At 37.7% G+C, this 20,009-nt stretch overlaps 4 protein-coding genes across 7 annotated transcripts; 3 read left to right on the top strand and 1 right to left on the bottom strand.

Annotated features, from left to right (window-relative positions):
* Positions 1 to 13: 13 nt before the first annotated feature.
* atp5pb (ATP synthase peripheral stalk-membrane subunit b) lies at positions 14 to 3,513 on the bottom strand. The gene is made up of 7 exons (XM_058784311.1): positions 3,391 to 3,513; positions 2,567 to 2,603; positions 2,293 to 2,438; positions 1,758 to 1,921; positions 1,467 to 1,592; positions 1,121 to 1,300; positions 14 to 226 (listed from the first exon to the last, which is right to left on the bottom strand). The coding sequence occupies exons 1-7, from the start codon at positions 3,416 to 3,418 to the stop codon at positions 149 to 151; spliced, it is 759 nt and encodes a 252-aa protein (XP_058640294.1). The 5' UTR covers positions 3,419 to 3,513; the 3' UTR covers positions 14 to 148.
* Positions 3,514 to 4,058: 545 nt separating this feature from the next.
* LOC131545463 (TRAF3-interacting JNK-activating modulator) lies at positions 4,059 to 11,857 on the top strand. Of its 2 annotated transcripts, XM_058784301.1 has the most exons (15): positions 4,059 to 4,333; positions 4,763 to 4,840; positions 5,097 to 5,566; positions 5,724 to 5,835; positions 6,055 to 6,124; positions 6,228 to 6,255; positions 6,360 to 6,389; positions 6,472 to 6,567; positions 7,312 to 7,383; positions 9,121 to 9,261; positions 9,390 to 9,527; positions 9,705 to 9,840; positions 9,988 to 10,127; positions 10,929 to 11,048; positions 11,255 to 11,857. In XM_058784301.1, exons 3-15 carry the CDS (start codon positions 5,195 to 5,197, stop codon positions 11,450 to 11,452), a joined length of 1,653 nt encoding a protein of 550 aa, XP_058640284.1. In that variant the 5' UTR covers positions 4,059 to 4,333; positions 4,763 to 4,840; positions 5,097 to 5,194; the 3' UTR covers positions 11,453 to 11,857. The 2 variants fall into 2 exon arrangements, with proteins under 2 accessions (XP_058640284.1, XP_058640285.1); XM_058784302.1 differs by lacking the exon at positions 4,763 to 4,840.
* A 281-nt stretch (positions 11,858 to 12,138) lies between these two features.
* dnase1l1l (deoxyribonuclease I-like 1-like) lies at positions 12,139 to 15,426 on the top strand. Of its 2 annotated transcripts, none has more exons than XM_058784918.1 (9): positions 12,139 to 12,208; positions 12,528 to 12,680; positions 12,844 to 12,932; positions 13,014 to 13,100; positions 13,184 to 13,290; positions 13,400 to 13,512; positions 13,607 to 13,732; positions 14,283 to 14,379; positions 14,461 to 15,426. In XM_058784918.1, the coding sequence occupies exons 2-8, from the start codon at positions 12,540 to 12,542 to the stop codon at positions 14,370 to 14,372; spliced, it is 753 nt and encodes a 250-aa protein (XP_058640901.1). In that variant the 5' UTR covers positions 12,139 to 12,208; positions 12,528 to 12,539; the 3' UTR covers positions 14,373 to 14,379; positions 14,461 to 15,426. The 2 variants fall into 2 exon arrangements, with proteins under 2 accessions (XP_058640901.1, XP_058640899.1); XM_058784916.1 differs by having other exon boundaries at positions 13,607 to 13,764; positions 14,461 to 15,384.
* Positions 15,427 to 15,639: 213 nt separating this feature from the next.
* Positions 15,640 to 19,943, top strand: si:dkey-183p4.10 (protein PFC0760c). Of its 2 annotated transcripts, none has more exons than XM_058784915.1 (8): positions 15,640 to 15,816; positions 16,205 to 17,929; positions 18,029 to 18,095; positions 18,190 to 18,530; positions 19,166 to 19,238; positions 19,316 to 19,370; positions 19,457 to 19,576; positions 19,781 to 19,943. In XM_058784915.1, the coding sequence occupies exons 1-8, from the start codon at positions 15,774 to 15,776 to the stop codon at positions 19,880 to 19,882; spliced, it is 2,526 nt and encodes an 841-aa protein (XP_058640898.1). In that variant the 5' UTR covers positions 15,640 to 15,773; the 3' UTR covers positions 19,883 to 19,943. The 2 variants fall into 2 exon arrangements, with proteins under 2 accessions (XP_058640898.1, XP_058640897.1); XM_058784914.1 differs by having other exon boundaries at positions 18,187 to 18,530.
* The last annotated feature ends 66 nt before the right edge of the window (positions 19,944 to 20,009 follow it).

Here is a 20,009-nt window from a genome sequence, read left to right as displayed (position 1 = left end):
GACGGAAAAAGAATTTAGTGAATAACCAAACCTTTTATTTAATACGGGTATGTACACTTTTGACGACACTGCCAGACTGGCATGTTCACAAGGAAAGGGTTCATTTAGAATGAAAACAGGAGGCTTTAGTGCAGACATTGACAGAGACCTATACTGTAGCCCGAGCCTGAGTGGCCTTGGCCAGGACCTTCAGATCTGCAATGCACTTGGCGATGCTTTCCTTTTCCTGAAAGACAAACAAAAAGTGAGATTGTAGAAAAGCATAAAAAAACAACAACAACATAATAACAGTATCAGAACAATTATTCTGTAGTTAGTACAAGTGCATAAATAGGTTTAAAGTGCCATTGTTAAACATGTTACATGTCCTTACTAAAGCAAAGCATGCATAATTACAATCAATTAACCCTAAACCAAACCCTGTAGCATGTTACTCTGTTACAGTGTAATGTTGAGTACTAAGCCACCTTAAAATAAAGGGTAGCACTTTATTTTAAGATGTCCTTGTTACATGTACTTACTATTATAATAACAATAAATTATACATAACATGCAAGTAACCCTAAGTCAAACCCTATTTCTGACACTAACCATATAGTAAATACATGTAGTTAATTAACATTACTCAGTACTTAAACGTATAATTACACTGTATTAAGGACACCAAATAAAGTGTAACCAAAAAAATAAATGAAAACACTTTTCCCTCAAAATCTCCTGTCCACATAATGTAGCAATTATACTGTTACTATAACTGCTGAGAGATTGTCGAGTACAAAGCCTCCATCTAGAGGCCAAGCTAAAAAATTACTTGTATACAGATTCTGGACAAAAGTAGCATTTATATTTAGACACATTTGTAGTTGACTAGAGACAATTCTGGGGGGAAAAAAGTAAGAAAACATAGAAAAGTACCACTTACACTACCTGAAAATGTAAAAATGTGAAACTTTCCAATAACAGGTCTGTAATTACCATACTTGCTAATATTAAGCAAGCTCACTCTTACTCAACATTTCTTCCCTGAGGACAAAAATAAGGCCTTCAGTTCTAAACAAATGCCTCCTTTGTATAATAGAAATACAATGAAGCATCAATGGAGTGACCATATTCCCTGTACCTGCTGTGGGGTGATGCTCTTGATGACGCTCTGCTCGACCCAGTTCACCATGTGCTCCTGCTCCATGCGGCGGTGCAGGTTCTGAAGCTCCACCTGGTAGTCCAGCCTCTTCTTCACCTCATTGGTCACCATGTGCAGCCGCTCCCTGTAATTGGTCTCCAGCAGCATAGCCACATTGTTCTGATGGAATATGGGAAGAGTAGCGTCACAAACCTAGACCTAGTGCCACTCTAAATGTTAATTGTAAATCATTCCAAATTTAGGAGATGTCATCATTTATGGATGGTAAATGAAAGCAGAGATGATCTGTCACTGGAAAAACATCACAGTCTTTGGGTCTCCTCACCCTCTTGGCATCGAAGAGCATGTGTCTTCCTTCCACTCTCCACTGCTCCTTCTTCTCATCCTGAATGCCTTGAGCTAGGCTAGCCATGGCCTGATCCTTCACTTCCTGAGCCTTTGCCACTTTATCCTGCAGAGGAAGAGAGAGAACCAAATATTAGTCAAACAGAACCCTTAGTTACAGTCTTTGGGGTAATTGTTCACATCAAATTTATCAGCAGATCATTTCAGTCTCAAAATTTTAGTGTTTATCTACACAATTTCACTTCTGTTGAACACAAAACAATTTCTGCACCTCGTTGATTTTATCGACAAATGTGGCCACACTGGGCCCAAACTTCTTGATGCCGTAAATGACGACTGCACCAATTGATGCAGCAGCAAATGTCTCGTGATTGATTACGTAGATTTCCTTAGACAGCATGTACAGGAGCAGACCGGTGCCCAGCATATAAGGCCCTGCAAACAGAAGAGAACACAAACCTGTGTATCAATGTACTGGCTCTCGCTCGCTGATAACAGAAAATAATCTTTACACAGAACTTTTGGATGAAGAGATTATTGATGAATAACAACGTTATTATCAAACTACTTCAAGGTGTCAAAAGGTGGGATTGCACTAATTATCTAAATAAAACAGAATTGTGATACGCAGTTAGCAAAACAAGTGAATTTGTTCATTTTGGAGTGTGATAGATTATGAATGATTCTGGTAATCCTCTGCATAAATATTCTTCGAGAATTTCAACTTACAGTGAACTTTTTAAAAGCCAAACAGAAACCTGGATATCAGGGAAACGCTAAGGAGGCAACAAAGCTGACAATCCCACCTGTCACACCGGTCTTGGGATACAACAGTGAGAAAAGCTCCTCTGGGAAGATGCCATGTCGGACCTTTCCTCCCTTCTCGGGCAGAGGGGGAACTGGTGCAAGACTCTGGGAGGACTGGTGAAAGGAACGAGAGGCCTGAACCAGGCTGAGGAGTAAAAGAAGCACAGGGTTAGAGGTCAATGGATGTCATTGACTGTCATTTGTTTTCCAGCTCTCTTCAACTACAGACAGACATACAAAGCACTGACCACGAGAATTAAATATTTAACATACCAAGCACCAAAGGACCCGCTGTTTTTCAGGGTATGACCTACAAGAAACAGAACACAGTAGTTAGAAAAGAACTGAAAATCAACTCAGTGTCAACCGTGAAAAGACTGACAGCTTTCATTACTGCTTGTAATTATGTTTTATTAAATGCAGCTGTGATTTCATCTAAAGAATCAATGATTTGTTTAAAAAACGACAACAATTGGATGAATTTATCTTTTGCAGCGGTCACTGTCACTAAAACATGTTGTCTATATGTCGTTAGATCAAGAATATTAACAGACTGCAAATAAAACTCCATATTTTGTTTTTTTGATTCATAATGATTTTGGTTCTATGTGCAGATATAATAAAATAAACGTATTTGCATGCATGACAGACGTTATGAATCTTATCAGGTTAGCAAAAATCTGAGATAATGTATTAATTTGCACCCCTACATCAACATTCAATAAATGTTATTGTAAATTATCACGTAGCTAATATGATAAGTGGTGAAGTTTGAATGTGGCATTAGCTTTCAGCTAACAGCTAACCAACTCAATACAAGGACATACTGAAAACACACCAACTCTACCATCGTTCTCATCCAGCAATCACTGTTTGAGCATAAAAGCTGGACTTCATTGCATTTTAACCGTTATTAGAATTAAAACATACATTCATTAGAGCAGATAAACACGTTTCTCTGCAGGTTCATGTGTGGCCATTCACACCTTGCGGCCTAATTTTACCCTTCAACTTCACATTCCTTAATAAAACCGTCTATTTAATCCACACAATCAACGCGAAGGATTAGAGTACCGTTCATTAGATAAACCACCCACCTGAAACGAGCACCAGTCTCGACAACATGTTTTAACGGGTCAATGTCAGGATCCCTGGCCGAAACGTCTCTGTACCGGGCTATCTGTGCCCTTCTAGACCAAGGATGAGGAACTCTCGCGTCAGATATCGCGAGATGTTAAAAAAAACAGCGATCTGTCACATCCGGGAAACTCTGCACTCTGAGAGGGAGCCAGCATGTGGCGCCAAGTCACCATAAAAACGATAAAGGAGACGTTGACACTTGCAAGTTCTTGCTAACATAAATATTTGAACATATTAATGATGATAATTAATATCAACGAGCATTTAAATACGTCTTTATATAGATAAACGCTGATGATTTTGATTCTTGTTTAGATGTAATGGGAATTTGCCCAATATTAAAATGCAAATAGTAGGCCCATACACTGAACATATCTGGATTTACAGTATAACAATCTGCTATTTTAAACTTTAGTCTACTTTTTGTATAGTCTGTTTCTACACCAAACTTAAACTTCAATTAAGTGTTTACTTTATTTATTTCTTCGGCTCAAAATTAATTTGTTTTCATATAAACATGAATCCATTTATAAATGTTTTTGCTTGCATTTTAAAATCTTGCTTTGATATAACACTGAATGTTGATTCTATGTTGTCTTTCTCTTTCTCTCCAGTCCCTCCCCATTCACTTGCTACATTTAAACAGCCAATATAACCACCCCTCCGGTTCTAATCTTAGGGCCCATCCGTGTGTGGCACCAGTTTCAATACGCATGGCTGCTGAGATAGAGGAACTCATACAAGTTGTGAGGTTCATCTTACTTCCTGTTAAGCAAACAAGGCAAACGAAATAGACCGCCCTTTGTTGAATGAACTAGTTTTCAAGTGCCATGTAGGCTTCAAAGTGTTCAGACTCGGCTTTCACAATTATTTTGACTGCAGGGACTCATCTCAGAACAGGTACTTTCATTAAAAGATGTAAAGAGACAAATATACTAAAAGTTGTTCTAGTTTATCTTGCATTTGGCTTGTATGTTGGTGTAACTGTTTGAATGCAGGCTTGTTATTCAGTTGCAACTTGATATTTGGTTCCAACTTGTTGACTTTTTAAGTAAATATATTTAAATTGTGCTTTCAGAAAAATGTTATTTATTACTTTTTAAAATAATGTTTTTTTTAAATGTAAAAACTTATTGGTAATGTAGATTTTCCGTCAACGTAGTGCCTAAAATTGTTGCAAATCTATATATGGGAGCATTGCATGCTGTCTCAGAGACATTTTTCAGTCATTATTAAGCAGATATATGAACATATATATGAATGAACATATATATCTGAACACCGTTTGCATTTTAAAGAATCATTGACGGTTCAACCTTTTTGTTTCAGCTGCATGCAGCTCAGTTCATGCCTGTTTTGAAACAATATGTCAACAGAAGTGAATGCCTGGACACACGTCATCTTACAGTATGTTTAAATAAGCATTTATTATCTTATTTGTAACCACTATAAACATAGCTCTGAAAGGAATGAAAACACACAAGTGTGACCCACAACAGCATAACTTTTGCTTTTTTAGTTTTTGCTTGTTTTATTACAGCAATTATTGTTGATTATCCTCATTTTGTGTCATTTAGCTTATTTTGTATGGTCTATTTTTGAGATCTAATGATATAGTAACCACTAAAGAATAGATATACAGTATGTTGTTTTTCAATTACAGGAAATTGCCACTTCAAGAACCATACATTTACATTGTGAGGTGACATTCCGGTGCCTTGAAATATCCCACAAAGTTTTCAACTCTGAGAGTTGGACAGAATGGAGGGTGCTCACGACAAAAGAAGGTCACCAACTGCAAATTACGAGTATAAAGTGGAGCAGCGTGCCGTGAAGCACAGAGAAATCAGCCATCGGAATAACACGACATCATGTCGCAGTCCCACGAGAGATATGGACACAAGGTGGATTAAAAATGAACTGCATCGCAAAAGACAGTTTGAGTTCTTCAAAAGAAGACCAGTGGACCATGGCACATATGCACTGTTATCTGCAGTGCCAAGGCACAGATACTCAAGGGAAACCCTGCATGCACCAGAGCATATGACGCAAACCTTAACGTCAATCAGACGGCCCTTGATATCAAGTCAATATGTAAAGCTCCAGAGAGATGGCATTAACTTTACAAAGCAGGTAGAGAGATTATTAACCAGGTCTTTGGCCTGTGACTGATTGATCACCAATTTTATATTTCTTAAATATTTACATTTTTGATATTCTTTAATGACGTCCTTTATTAAAACACTGATCCTCTATAATAACATTGAAATCAAATGTCCAAATCCCAAAGACAGTCTCCACACATCTTCCAATGACTGATGAACACGACCTGAAATCAGATGGATGGGACGAACCAGTCCGCAATTCTGTTCGGCTTCATGGGAAAATGAAAAAGGAACGAGGTTAGTGGGTTTTCTGATGAATGACCATAGGTCCAATCAAGTCATGTCTAACATTGCTTTAAATTAATCATTAAAATTTCAAAACATACTAGTGTTATGCACTGCATGATGTTGGTGTTTTGTTTTATGTGTTAGGATGTGACTAAATGATACATGACAAAATATTATTATATCAGTAATATTAAAAATATCATTTATTATTATTCATAATTCACACAGTTCTGCTTAAAGACATCACTCAGCTCTCAAACACCCAGAAGACACTGCAAACCGCTAGCATTCAGACTGAGTGAGTCACATTAGAGTTACTGTATATTTTCAAAGTAAAAATTTAATCATAATGCACCTGATTTATAAATATTAATGCAGCATTATGAACTCTCTTCTTTCAGGTCTGGATTTGTTACCGTCAAAGAAGCAGTAAGGAATTTGATGCTTGTTTAAAAAAAAATAGCTAAATATGGTAATGTTGTTTCATTTATTAATAAAATAATTCTTTTTTTTTTCTCTCCTTTTGTTTTTAGGATGTACACCAGTTGGCTGACTATTTAGAAGTATGACATATTTAAAAACACCAGCTCTTCCTAGCTGACTTTAAAATGCGTTACTGATGTGAAATGTGACATCTCTATGCAGGAGGCCTTACACAGAGAAGAGGCTCTTAAAAAGAAGCTCTCCAACCTCCAGAAGAGCGCCGCCACATTACTGCACTCTACAGAGCTCCTGTGGAAGGTACATTAGTAAACTACTTCCTGCTGAAGCCCTGCAGCATCATTTAGAGGCACACATGCACCTGTACATTATGAAATCTAATGAAACACACTGACCTTGTGAACTCCTTTATACAGACGGTCACAAGAACCACAAGATGATCTTTGGATCATTCGCAAATCTGCTTAAGAACATGATTTCAAGAGTTCATGCAGCTCAAAAACTGTGGTTATTTAAGCAAAATGAGACAAACCATATTCAACGGCATTCTGAAATTCATGGTTGCCATTACTGATATATTAGCTATACTGTTACTCTGCATAGTACTGGCTTCATCAGTTGCTGTATTTCCTGGTTTGGTCACAGCAGTAATACAGAGAGAGGCTGGGGGATGGTCTTGTGGTCGACAGCATCCAGCTCTATATGGCTCGTTCAGAAAAAAAACAGAAAGGTTATTTTTCTAGCTCACACACACGAAATGGAGAGCAGTGTAGGCGTCAGAGATGGGATTGTTTGCGCTTTTGCAATGCTTCAAACTCGCCCCTCACTTTTCCACTTTTCCTCATTCTTTATTTGTCTCAAGAGCCAATATACTGTAGCAATCAGTCTAGAATTATAAATAATAAAGGTTGTTTGCTTTTAACAAAATGCTAAGGAGGCAGTTATAAGACAGGATGCAGTGAATGTACAGAAACCGAAAACTCTTGCTTCAGTGGTTCTCTCTATCTCTCTCACTGACACACACATTTCCTTTTCCTCCCACAGACACGCTGTGATGAGGACTTGCTGAAGAGTAAGATCAAAGCTCTGGAGGCTCAGTTGCAGGTTTGCATCAAGGTAAGACTTGCAATGCTGCATGTCTGCAACACCACCAAACCAAGCTGTGGTTTGTTGTATATTTTTCTGCTTTTAATTTGTAAAATAGTATACAGCTGCTGGTCATATAATTAGAATATCATCAAAAAGTTGATTTATTTCACTAATTCTATTCAAAAAGTGAAACTTGTATATTATATTCATTCATTACACACAGACTGATATATTTCAAATGTTTATTTCTTTTCATTTTGATGATTAGAGCTTACAGCTCATGAAAGTCAAAAATCAGTATCTCAAAATATTAGAATATTACTTAAGACCAATACAAAGAAAGGATTTTTAGAAATCTTGGCCAACTGAAAAGTATGAAAATGAAAAGTATGAGCATGTACAGCACTCAATACTTAGTTGGGGCTCCTTTTGCCTGAATTACTGCAGCAATGCGGCGTGGCATGGAGTCGATCAGTCTGTGGCACTCCTCAGGTGTTATGAGAGCCCGGCTTGCTCTGATAGTGGCCTTCAGCTCATCTGCATTGTTGGGTCTGGTGTCTCTCATCTTCCTCTTGACAATACCCCATAGATTGTCTATGGGGTTCATGTCAGGCGAGTTTGCTGGCCAATCAAGTACAGTAACACTATGGTCATTGAACCAGCTTTTGGTACCTTTGGCAGTGTGGGCAGGTGCCAAGTCCTGCTGGAAAATGAAATCAGCATCTCCATAAAGCTTGTCAACAGAAGGAAGCATGAAGTGCTATAAAATTTCCTGGTAGATGGCTGCGTTGACTGTGGACTTCAGAAAACACAGTGGACCAACACCAGCAGATGACATGGCAGCCCAAATCATCACAGACTGTGGAAACTTCACACTGGACTTCAAGCAACATGGATTCTGTGCCTCTCCACTCTTCCTTCAGACTCTGGGACCTTGATTTCCAAATGAAATGTAAAATTTACTTACATCTGAAAAGAGGACTTTGGACCACTGAGCAACAGTCCAGTTCTTTTTCTCCACAGCCCAGTTAAGATGCTTCTGACGTTGTCTCTGGTTCAGAAGTGGCTTGGTAGCCCTTTTCCTGAAGACGTCTGAGCGTGGTGACTCTTGATGCACTGACTGCAGCTTCAGTTCTCTCCTTGTGAAGCTCTCCCAAGTGTTTGAATCGGCTTTGCTTGACTGTATTCTCAAGCTTGCGGTCATCCCTGTTGCTTGTGCACCTTTTCCTACCCAAATTCTTCCTTCCAGTCAACTTTGCATTTAATATGCTTTGATACAGCACTCTGTAAACAGCCACACCTTTCAGTAATGACCTTCTGTGACTTACCCTCTTTGTGGAGGCTGTCAATGTTTGTCTTCTGGATCATTGCCAAGTCAGCAGTCTTCCCCATTATTGTGGTTTCAAAGAACAAGAGATACCCAGAATTTATACTGTAGGGATGGTCATTTATTCAAACTCAAATGTAAATATTCTAATATTTTGAGATACTGATTTTTGACTTTCATGAGCTGTAAGCTCTAACCATCAAAATTAAAAGAAATAAACATTTGAAATATATCAGTCTGTGTGTAATGAATGAATATAATATACAAGTTTCACTTTTTGAATGGAATTAGTGAAATAAATCAACTTTTTGATGATATTCTAATTATATGACCAGCACCTATATTGGCATTGTAACTTGGCCCTTGATAAGTACAGGTCAAAGAGTTTGAGAAACGTTTTGACACAGAAAGATAAATGCTGCGATTTGTCTTTTCAGAAGGTTCCTCAGGATGGAGTGAAAAAAGTGGTGCTAAAGATGGAAAAACAGAGGGAGGAGTATGAACAGAAGGCTATGAAGGCTATTCAGAGGGCGGAGAATGAGAAGGCGGAAGCTCAGAGTAAGATGGAGTACCTCCAGGTAAGTCTCCAAATGTAGTGGTCAAAGTCTTGTAACAAGTCACAAACATTACCTCCATATTTATATTTGCAAACTCCTAGCTATGTTCCAATAATCCAATTTTCATTCCCACTCTTCCCTTCCACCAGGGAGCGCTGCAGACAGCACAGGCAGAGTCTGAGCAGTGGCACAGGCTGTGTGAGGAGCTGAAAGAGGGTTCGAGTCAGCTGAAGAAGAGGCAGGATGAGTGCACAGATCAGATGCTACAGCTGCAGGGTCACTTGGAGGTACACCAAAGCCACTGTAACAGAAACCATCATGAGAGTATCAAAGGACTTGAGTGACACATCACAGATTTTTGCAAAAGCTGACAAACCAAAGGACCCTGCTTTGTACACTGAAATGTATAGGGGGGAAAGCATGTCATTTATATATGTTGTGTAACTGAGAATGTGTTTGTGCAGCGTTCTGTGGAGGAGGAGGAGATGCTGAGGAAACATACTGAATCTCTGCAGCAGGAGAGAGCAGAGCTTCATTCCTTCATCTCAGAGCTGGAGGACGAGAACCTCAACCTGAGAGAACATCTACAAGAACTCACAGGTGAGGTGAAAACTGCCTTTCACTTCACTTTCACATTCATTCAGATATTTAGAATTTATGGAACATACTATACTGTTAATGAACTCTCATATTTCTTGCAGTTTGATATCTTTTTTATCTGTGTCTCTTTATTTTACACACTCACAGGACACAACCATGAGTGGTGGAACAGTAGCACAGAAATGCATGAAGACGCTTCAGGACTGGAGCAGCTCCTGCGGACAGATAACAGCACAGCCAGACAACTGAGAGAGACTGACCATAGACTCAGAATGAAAGAAAAGAAGGTGGGCAAAACACTACAGGCAAAACCATTGGCCAATTTTGGTATTTTGCTTCGATAACATGTCTTCTTTCACACATATTATGGAATTAAATACACATATAAGCTTTTAGTTTATTACCTTTTAACTATCTTCATCTTTCAATATTATAATACATATCTTTATAAGCATTTTTGCATAAAGCAAACTTTCTGGTTTTGTTCTTATCTATATTCTGAATATAGAGGGTTTGTTCATCTATCCTTTGCCTGATTTTTAGATTTAACTCCTAGTATATATTATTTTCTATTAAAAAAAATCTAACTCTAATTTAACACCAAAATGAAACATTTTGAGCCTAGATTTATCCATTGTTCAGATTTCTGTTGTGGAGATGTATGATAATTCATAATAATAATGCCTCATTTGCATTTAAACATAACATTTTAGAAAACTTGTAATACAAAACAGTACCTTAATGTACTGTAATGACTAATTTAATGAACACAGGGACGTATGGTGACATCTATTATTTCTTTCTTTCTTACCTCTTCTTTTACCTATTCATCTTTGGTGCCGTGCCTTAAATGTAATAAATTACTAACAAATTATTACATTTCTATGTGAAATAAAAACATAATTTTATATATTATATATATAAGCTGTAGAGTAGCAGTGAAATTCAATGCACAAGGATGATCGTTTCAGGGGGGCAATAAAATAAAAAGTTAGGCCAACAAAACAATTACTGTAAAAAGTAGGTATACATTAATATAAGACACAGTTTAACACAGTGTTGTCTTGGTTGCCTGGTTGCTGTGGCAGTGCATGGAGCTGCAGACGGATCTTGAGGCCCTGGAGCAAGAGTGTTACAGCTATCAGTCCCGACTGACCCAATGCAGAGAAGAACTGAGCGTACTGACGACACACAAGAACAACAGCAGGGTGAGATTCTACCAACGTAACAGCCTTGTGTTCTTATAACTTAGAATTTTTACTCTCTCAGATGAATATATTTTTGAATGCCACATATTCTGACAGCTGCAGTGAGCTGTTTTCAAAATTAAGTTGCTTAAGATCAAGATTCTCCCCACTTTCATTTGGTTTCCATTAACACATAAATCATTTTCCACCCTCATCTCCCTGAACAGAGTCGAAGTTGTGGGTCCTGGCTCTGTCTATTTCTCTTCTTACTGCTCCTGATGGTGGTGGTGGCAGCCCTGTGGTTGTATCATCCACCTGCCAGAGAGCAGCTCCGCCAGTTTTACTCAGTCCTGGAGCAGCGTATGGAGGACTACCTCATCCAGACAGCTTCAGCACAGCATGGAGGCTGCTTTAGACCTGTGTGATCAGAGCAAATAGCAAAACCAAGAGTCTTCTAGAGATTTTTTTGGTTTATATTTATTTTTTTATTTCACATTTTTAATTGATTTTTGTACATAAATGTTTTTTAAAGTTAGCCACATATAATGTCTTTATTAGTTTGCTAAGAAATTTCATGATTCTTTGTATTAGTATCGAAAACAGACCAAACTGCCTGTGTAAATATAGTATCATGTTACAAAACAAAGGTGTTAGAATGAATTTCTAGTGTTAATACCTAAATCTGTGTCTGTATTGTACAGTTTATAACTGATTACTGGAATTCAAAACGGTACTTTTGAAGAATTGTCTTAGACGAAGCCTGAAATAAATTTACTGTGTACAACTAAGACTTGCATTTTGATATTAGTATTAAACATGTATTATTTGTATTTTGTCCTGTATCTCTGTTTTTAATGAAAGATTCCAGAAGATCATTTCCAGATAGGGTAACATAAACTTCTTTCAGTTAGCACTCACTGAGGATAAAAGGACAATACTGTCGTGTTGAATGGCTGAAAAAGCACATTGTCATGACAGGTCACTCTCTTTAGCGTTCCAGAGTGACCCACACATTAATGGAGATCTGACACAGCTTGTTTCAACACATTCACACACTGCCCCTCCCCTTGCCCAACACTGCTTCTCACCATGGTTTCCTGTGTAAAGATAACCAGAGCCCATTAAAACATTCACTCCAGCCCAAAAAAACTGTGATAATAGCTTGACAGTCGTCATACAGGGTGAGTCATTTTATATGCTTTTACGGAAATGCATTTATCTCATAAATTTAAAATTATAGAGGAACTTTCTGATGAATTACAGCTTTAACATGATGCAAAACTGGAAGTGCAATACCATAGTATGACACATACAGTATGTACTGTAGGCCTGAGGTGTTTTAACATGAGCTGGCTCAAGACATGAAAAGACGGGTTTATTTACATTATTTAGGTTTATTCAATTATATCCTAAAGTATATGCTATATACACCACTACTCTATCCAAAAAGACAAATAAGTGGTGGTGTTTTGATAGATTAATGAAACTGTGTATTTCTAGGTGTCCTGATAAATGAGGTCGTCTCTTTTGGTGTGTTTTGTTGGATTATGTTTATGGACTTCTGTAATTTCACTGAAGATCTGTGCCTTCAACATCCAGAGCTATGGGGAAGCAAAGGCCAGCAATAAGAAAGTTATGGAGATTTTGATAAAGGTATATAGATTATTTGAGAATATGACTAAAAGTGAAATGTCCTTACTGATTTGCACACCTGTCCTAAGAACGCAAATGAAAGAAATGGCTTATTTTGACAAATATACAAAAAAATATTTGAGAATTTCTATAAATGTCTTATAAACACTTTTTGAACTTCTAGATTATTTCTCGCTGTGACCTGAGTTTGATTCAGGAGGTTCGAGATTCTAGAGGTCAAGCTGTGTCTGCACTGTTGATGAACCTGAACAGGTATATTCACAGCATTTTACTGTCACACGTGACTCTGAATGAATGTATAATATAATGATGTTTTCATTTTCCTCCCTCCAGGTTTGACAAATCTCACATTTACACACATTTAGAGAGTAAAAGAATGGGGAAGAAAACATATAAAGAGCAGTATGTGTACATTTACAGGTAATGAAACTTTTATAATGTGTGTTATGTCACAAGCACTAGAAGTGATGAAAATAAACTCATCCAGTCTGGTGTGTTCACAGAAAAGACATGCTGCAGGTCCAAGAGCAATACCAGCACCCAGAGTTCAACGAGAGCACAGTATTCACCAGAGAGCCGTTCATCATATGGATCCGTTCTCCCACAACCTGTACGTCATAAACGCTCCACAGAGCATTTCTAGTCCCAGGAAATAAAATAGCACAATAATTCTCTCAGATACAGTCATATTGAATCTGACTGGTTGTATTATCTTACAGTGGTGAAGAACTTTGTCCTTATTGGTCAGCACACCTGTCCTAAGAGTGCAATGAAAGAAATGGAGGCACTGTATGAGGTCTTCCAAACAATCAGGAGGAAATGGAAAACTGAGGTACACCAAACTCATTAATATACAGATAGAATGATAGATTCTATATTTATTCCTAGATTGTATATCATTTCTTTTTTTTACCTTTCTTATCTAGAATGTGATGTTTCTCGGGGACTTAAATGCAGCTTGCAGCTATGTTACCAATAAAGGACTGAAAAACGTGCGTCTCAGGAGTGACCCAAAGTTCCACTGGCTGATCAGAGATGAACAAGACACTACAGTGCGTGAAAAAACACGCTGCGCTTATGACAGGTCTTACTTTCTTAGCAAACCAACACAGTAACCGCAGGAACAATAGAGTGCTACAAGAATGACATAGTTTTGAAGGCCAACCCAGAAGTTACCATTACACCAGTTCCCTTGGATTTTTGTATTGCCTTTTGGATTATTCTAGAAAACAAGCTCTATGACTTGAAGGGAAAAAGAAGATTCTTTCCTGTTTTGATCACAGAAAAATGTTCACAAATGAACACAACTTTTGTGAAATTTTAAGGCCTAAATACAGTCACCAGAAGTAAAAAGCTAAAGTTACGTTATAAACAAACGCCACCACCACCATCTACAAGTTTGCGTGAAAATGGTTTGCAAGAGTGTGATTATAAACACAAAGAGGCTTTAAAGTGGACTAGTGAAGTTACTTGTTTCCAGGATTTAGGGCTCATTCCTGCAGCACTCTATAGCATTCTCAGTCTAATCTACAATTTTACGATGGCATACCAGTCTATGTTAGATAGTCTAATGGTAAAATCTTTGTGAAAACACCCCTTTAGGATTATTATTCATGGCAAAGAACTAATTTCTGGAATAGTTCCGGAATCTGCTCAACCATTCAACTTCAAAGAGAAATTCAATCTATCTGAGGAAGAGGTAAACAGCATTGCAAAACAGAGTTAATTCATAAAACTGCGTAAAATGTATTCAAAATGTTTTTTCTTTTTTTGCACCTAGGCTTTGGAAGTCAGTGACCACTATCCTGTAGAGGTGGATTTGAAACCAAACCATCGCTACCTCCTGCGCCATGAACTGTGAAATGAAAAATATCTGTGAACGAGATACAAAGTATCAATTCTAATAGTATATAATTATTTGCCTGATACTGTGATAATTTACTGGTTCAATGTCCAATACTACATGAGCAGCGTGTACAATTACTACACACATTTACTGTGTAAATGTTGTCACGCAAGGAAACAAAAGGGGCAGAAAAAATACATGATGTTTAGAGGCTCTGAACTGATAGCACAGAAAGAAAATGTGATTAGAAAATGGAAAATTAAAGCTTTTATCTTATATTTTATTATGCTGTTTTAGGAAAAAACGAGTTGTTTACTACACTATTTAAGGCATTTTTATATAATTCATTCATTATATATACAAATTATTTTTAAAATAAATTTTGGATTTATGGTGGCTTGGTGCTCTGCTATAGTGTCCTGTAGTAAATAATAAACACAATGTCCTCATATTGCCAGTATCACAATTATACCTGAAATTCTATGAAATATTATACATTTGGACTAAAAGCCACAAAACTGTCATATTTACACATCAGAGGGTCATGATTTGTCACATTGCATGTTTTGATCAAGAGAAGTAGAAGCTATGCTCTTGTGTTCTTTCATTCTGTAATGTCACTAAATAATTCACACTATAAAATCGACTAAAACTCACAGCACTACAGTGGGTCACTAAAAATGAAACCTCTCAGAATGGATACCGAGCATCTTGTTCATTTGAAAAAACATTTTATATTGGAAAGCCACAGCAGTGTTTTGAATAAAATTACTGTGTAACTCATGAGGAGGATGCATCAATTTAGAGGAGATGTGTGGTGTTCGTGCTTCTCAAACCACAACCTACAAAATGTCATACAAGGCAGCGTTCCTGCTGCTGCTAACACACTCACTCACACACACACACACACACACACACACACACAAAAGTAAGACGTAAATAATAGTAATCAAGCAAATATAACTTGACATATTTGATAAGTTAACTTTTGATATTTTATCAATGTTGATGTAAATTGCATGTTCATGTGACTGTTTTTTGTTTTGTTTAGTAACAAATTCTGTGTTGATGTTCTTGTTGCCATGACCCTGTTTGAACAGGAAGCAGCTATGACACAAAGCGGTACGCAACACATTCTCATTTTGTCAAGTGGTAAAACATTCAGAGTGTCTGTCATGTTTGAATCTGATTTTGTCTGTATGGGATGAAATTAATCACTTTACACCTCCTGCTGTGTCAAAAACAAGATGGATCAAAACATTACTGATATTCTGAATGATGCATTCAAAGGTAAGATTTTTGTATAACACCTTTTGTTTAATGAAGCAAGAAAAGACTTTGTAGTCATTTGTGCATATCATATCATATGATCTCACCCGCTAAACTGTGGTATTCCAGAAATATTTTGACTTGAGGAATAAAATTTCACCTATTTAAAAGAAAAGTCCATAAAAAGATGTGCCAATGTACCATGTTAATATGAAAGAATCTGTATTGATTTTTCACAGGTGTTTAGCCCATATTTTGAATTGCACATTGTATTGTGTTGCGTTTAAAGTTGAAGAAAATGTCTGTAAACTTAACAGAAAAGGTACTGGTATTTTCTGCCAGGAAGTGATCTGTTTTTCTACAGATTTTTGTAATTAGTACTGATGCGTGTACTCTTTTTTTCTAATAGAAACAGAGACAAACGTTGAGCAACTAAACTTCGATGATAACGCAGCAACCGCACACAGCATTAATGTACCTCAAAATGAGCCAGACATGGAGGAGGAATCCAGTGGATCTGATTCTGACATAGATTTAAAGTGGACGAATAGGGAAGAGGAAACTAAGCACTGTTTTGAGAACAATAGGAACTTCTCTTTAGATGAACAAAGCATGAAGGCAGGATCTACGCTTTGTGGTTCATGGGATGACAACGATGCAGTCAAAAACAAGACACAAACCCAAAACCAGCAATTAAGCTTCCATGAAGAGGATTGCAGAGAAAGTGAATTTGAGATATATGAAGATATCCATAAAATGAGCAAGGAACAATCTGAAGATGTCAACGTGCCAGAAATGGTTCTCCCAAAAGGAGCTCACTATGGTCTGGATACAATGAGCACATGGACTCAGGTGGAGACCACATCTCATCTACTGTCCTACCAGATGGTGGATAAATCTGAAAATGAGAGCTCAACATTAAAAGAGGAAAGAATGGAGCCTAACAGCACTGAGGAACATGTCCTTCAGCATGGACATTTTAGCGCCATACAGTCAACACTGCAAGACTGGCCAGTAGCATCAGTGAAGGTCCAGTCTGGGGATGAGATGAAAGAGTTTACAGAAGAAGATCATGAGGGCCATGAGAGAGACGAGGAAGGTTTAGCAGAGTATCCCTCCGATCTGTCTGAAAGTGACAGTGGGGACAGCAGTGAAGGTCCTGAGGGTGGACAACCCAATCGCATGGACACCAAGCAAGCTGAGGTGCAGGCTGTAGGCCGAGGTTGTTCCTATGAGACAAAGAACCCAGAAGAACCTCTACTGCCTTACAGTGTTGTAACTTCAAGGGAAGATGATGATGTCCAAAAGAAAGATGAATGTATGGATCCTGCAGACATGCTTACTTATGTCAAGAATGAGGATCTGTATGTGGAGACAACAACTGGGAAATCTGATGATGACGTATTGTTCCAAACAGATGCTGAATATCATCGTGAGATTTCAAACGTTGGGGAAAATTCTGATTATGGAATCTCTGGGAATTTCCAATCAAATTCCAATGAATCCTACACGAATGAGCAGCCTGACTATGACAGTGATTTCAGCAGTGATGGTGACGACTACCTTGAAAACCAAGAAGATATACCTGAATTCCTTTCACATACAGTCTCAGAGGACAAAAACACACCTCTCCAGAAACAAGAGCACACCTTCACAAAGGACTTTGCTACAGACTGGAACAGTATCGAGCATGAAGTAGTGGATGGGGTGGTCAAAGACAGCTTGAAACCAGAGATGTGCAATGTAGAAGGTTTATCAAGCACTCATGAAACTGTAATGGAAGGTTCTACTGAGACTGATTCATCTGAAAACATAAGTGTTGGTGAGTCACATCCATCAGTGAAAACAGACCAGAACAACAAAGAACATAACAGTGAACATTCAGAAGTTTCAGACACTGGAGAAAATATCAACACTTTTTTACCTGGGACGTTTTGGTCTCAGGACATCCTGAAGCTTGATGAATATGACTGGGAGATTAATCAAGGAGAGGTGATCTGTGATGAAGAGGACAATTACCTGGAAGAGCTGGAGAACGATGAGGTGGAGGCCGAGGGGGACTGGGAGAAAGAAAAGGCAAGAATTGAAGCATTTAACAGATACTATGAGTCTGTCGAAGGCGAGGAAATCAAGGGTAAATGCTCATTTGTGAACCATCTTAATGTCTGAATTTATCACATTTTTATTAGGACAGCTTTTTTAATTTTGGTAAATTCTTTCCCAACAACAACAGGGAGAAGCCACAAAGTGACATTTTGTTTGGAGCCAGAGTCCTCTCAGTATGAGGAGGATAGTTACAGGTGAGACAGATTTCAACATTTGAACATATCTTATACTTTAGTGCACAATACAAGCTCATAAATTTGATTTGCATGTGATATTTCCACACAGCAGTGAAGAGGAACTGAGCACAATAGTTTACATCAGTGAGTTGCATCCTCCAGAGTCCAGTTCAGTCAAACAAGACCAAAGCAACAAGGAAGCCAGCCGTGAACCCTCACACATCAGAGAAAATATCAGCACCCTTCTGATGGATGAGGACAACACGAAGTTTGATGATTATGACTGTGATATTAATGAAGAATTTAAAATTAACTCAAGTATAAGGGTCTGTGATGACGACGACGATCACGATTTCTTGGAGAAGCTGAAAATTGAAATAGAGAGGGATATGAAGCAGGAACAAGCGAGAATTGACACATCTAACAGATATTATGAAGAGGACCAAAATGAGGGTAAGTGCAGAAATTTTCTATAGAATTACTCTGCCGTTCAATAGTTTGGGATCAGTAAGATTTTTTTTTTTAAGAAATGAATACTGAATAATAACACTGAATATGTCATTCAGCAAGGATGCATTAAATTGATCAAAAGAGGCAGTATGCATTTATAGTACAACAAAAGATTTCAAATTCAAATAAATGCTGTTCTTTCAGAATCCAGAAAAAATGTATTATGATTAAATTAAGCAGTTTAACTATTTTCAACATTGATGACAATAAGAAATGAGACCCAAATTAGCATATTGAAGACTGGATTAATGGCTGCTGAAAATTCAGCTTTGCTATCAAAGGAATAAATTATAAAACATTAAAACAGGAAACGGTTATTCTAAACTGTAATATTCACAGCAATATGGTTTTTATGATCAAATAAATACAAATGTATACACACACACACACACACACACACACACACACACACACACACACTTTCAATAAGTCCCCTATAAAAAATTGGAAATCCCAATGTATTGCTGGGAAAATAGTTTTTGTAGCTCAACTGTCAGGGCATGGTGTTAGTATCAAGATCATGGGTTCAGATAAAAATGCCTGCTAAAATGAATAAATATGTACATTTCTCTCAACAGTCACAGACAGGTCCCACAAAGTTATGTTAAGATTTCGCCAACAATCTTCTCAAAATGAGGAAGATAATGATAGGTAAGATGGATTTCATTCAGCTTCAAATATCATTCTTATTTCAGATTTGTAAGTTTGCATTTTATATTGTCCTGCAGCAGTGAACAGGAATCAAACACAGAAGATGACACTGCCAGCATCCCGAGGACTGAGGTGAGAACATCAGATCATCAAGCAAACAATAAAAAGATCAAATAATAGTAATCGCTCATTATCTTACTGCTATTCACACGTTTCAGGACCAAAGCGATTCTGATGAACCAAATGATAGACGCTTGTATACAGGAAGATACAAAGTCTTACCAAAGGGGGTGCAAAAGGCAGACAAGCAGCTGAAGGAACAACACAAGAGAAATAAGGTAAATATTAATTGGCTTGAAATTAAAGTATGCTTAAGTTATGTATAAATTGTGTAAACATTTGTCATAGAAATGCCAGTTCTGATGCTGCCATTATTAATGTACAATTCAAGTTACTGTATCAGCCTCAAGCACAACAGCATTAAAGTCATTAATAATAAAGCCAATAATCTGTGACCGAACTCTGTTTTGACCTCTCTATAGTGTCTTGTCCTGCTGAGTTCAGTGTTAGCAGTGAGTCTAGCGACTGCGGTGGGTGTGCTGTCTTACTTGTGGGCCACAGACGGCCTGGATTGGATCTACTGAATTCACATGAATCTTGGATATTCAACATGATTTAAAACACACACACACACACACACACACACACACGCAAAGAAATCAAGGCCTCAGCAAGTATGAACGAGAAACCATTGCCATGTAAAATCTCATG

The sequence above is a fragment of the Onychostoma macrolepis genome, chromosome 08 (genome assembly GCF_012432095.1).
Source record: "Onychostoma macrolepis isolate SWU-2019 chromosome 08, ASM1243209v1, whole genome shotgun sequence".
In the NCBI taxonomy this organism is placed as follows: Eukaryota; Metazoa; Chordata; class Actinopteri; order Cypriniformes; family Cyprinidae; genus Onychostoma; species Onychostoma macrolepis.
This window is presented reverse-complemented; position numbering and strand designations above follow the sequence as displayed.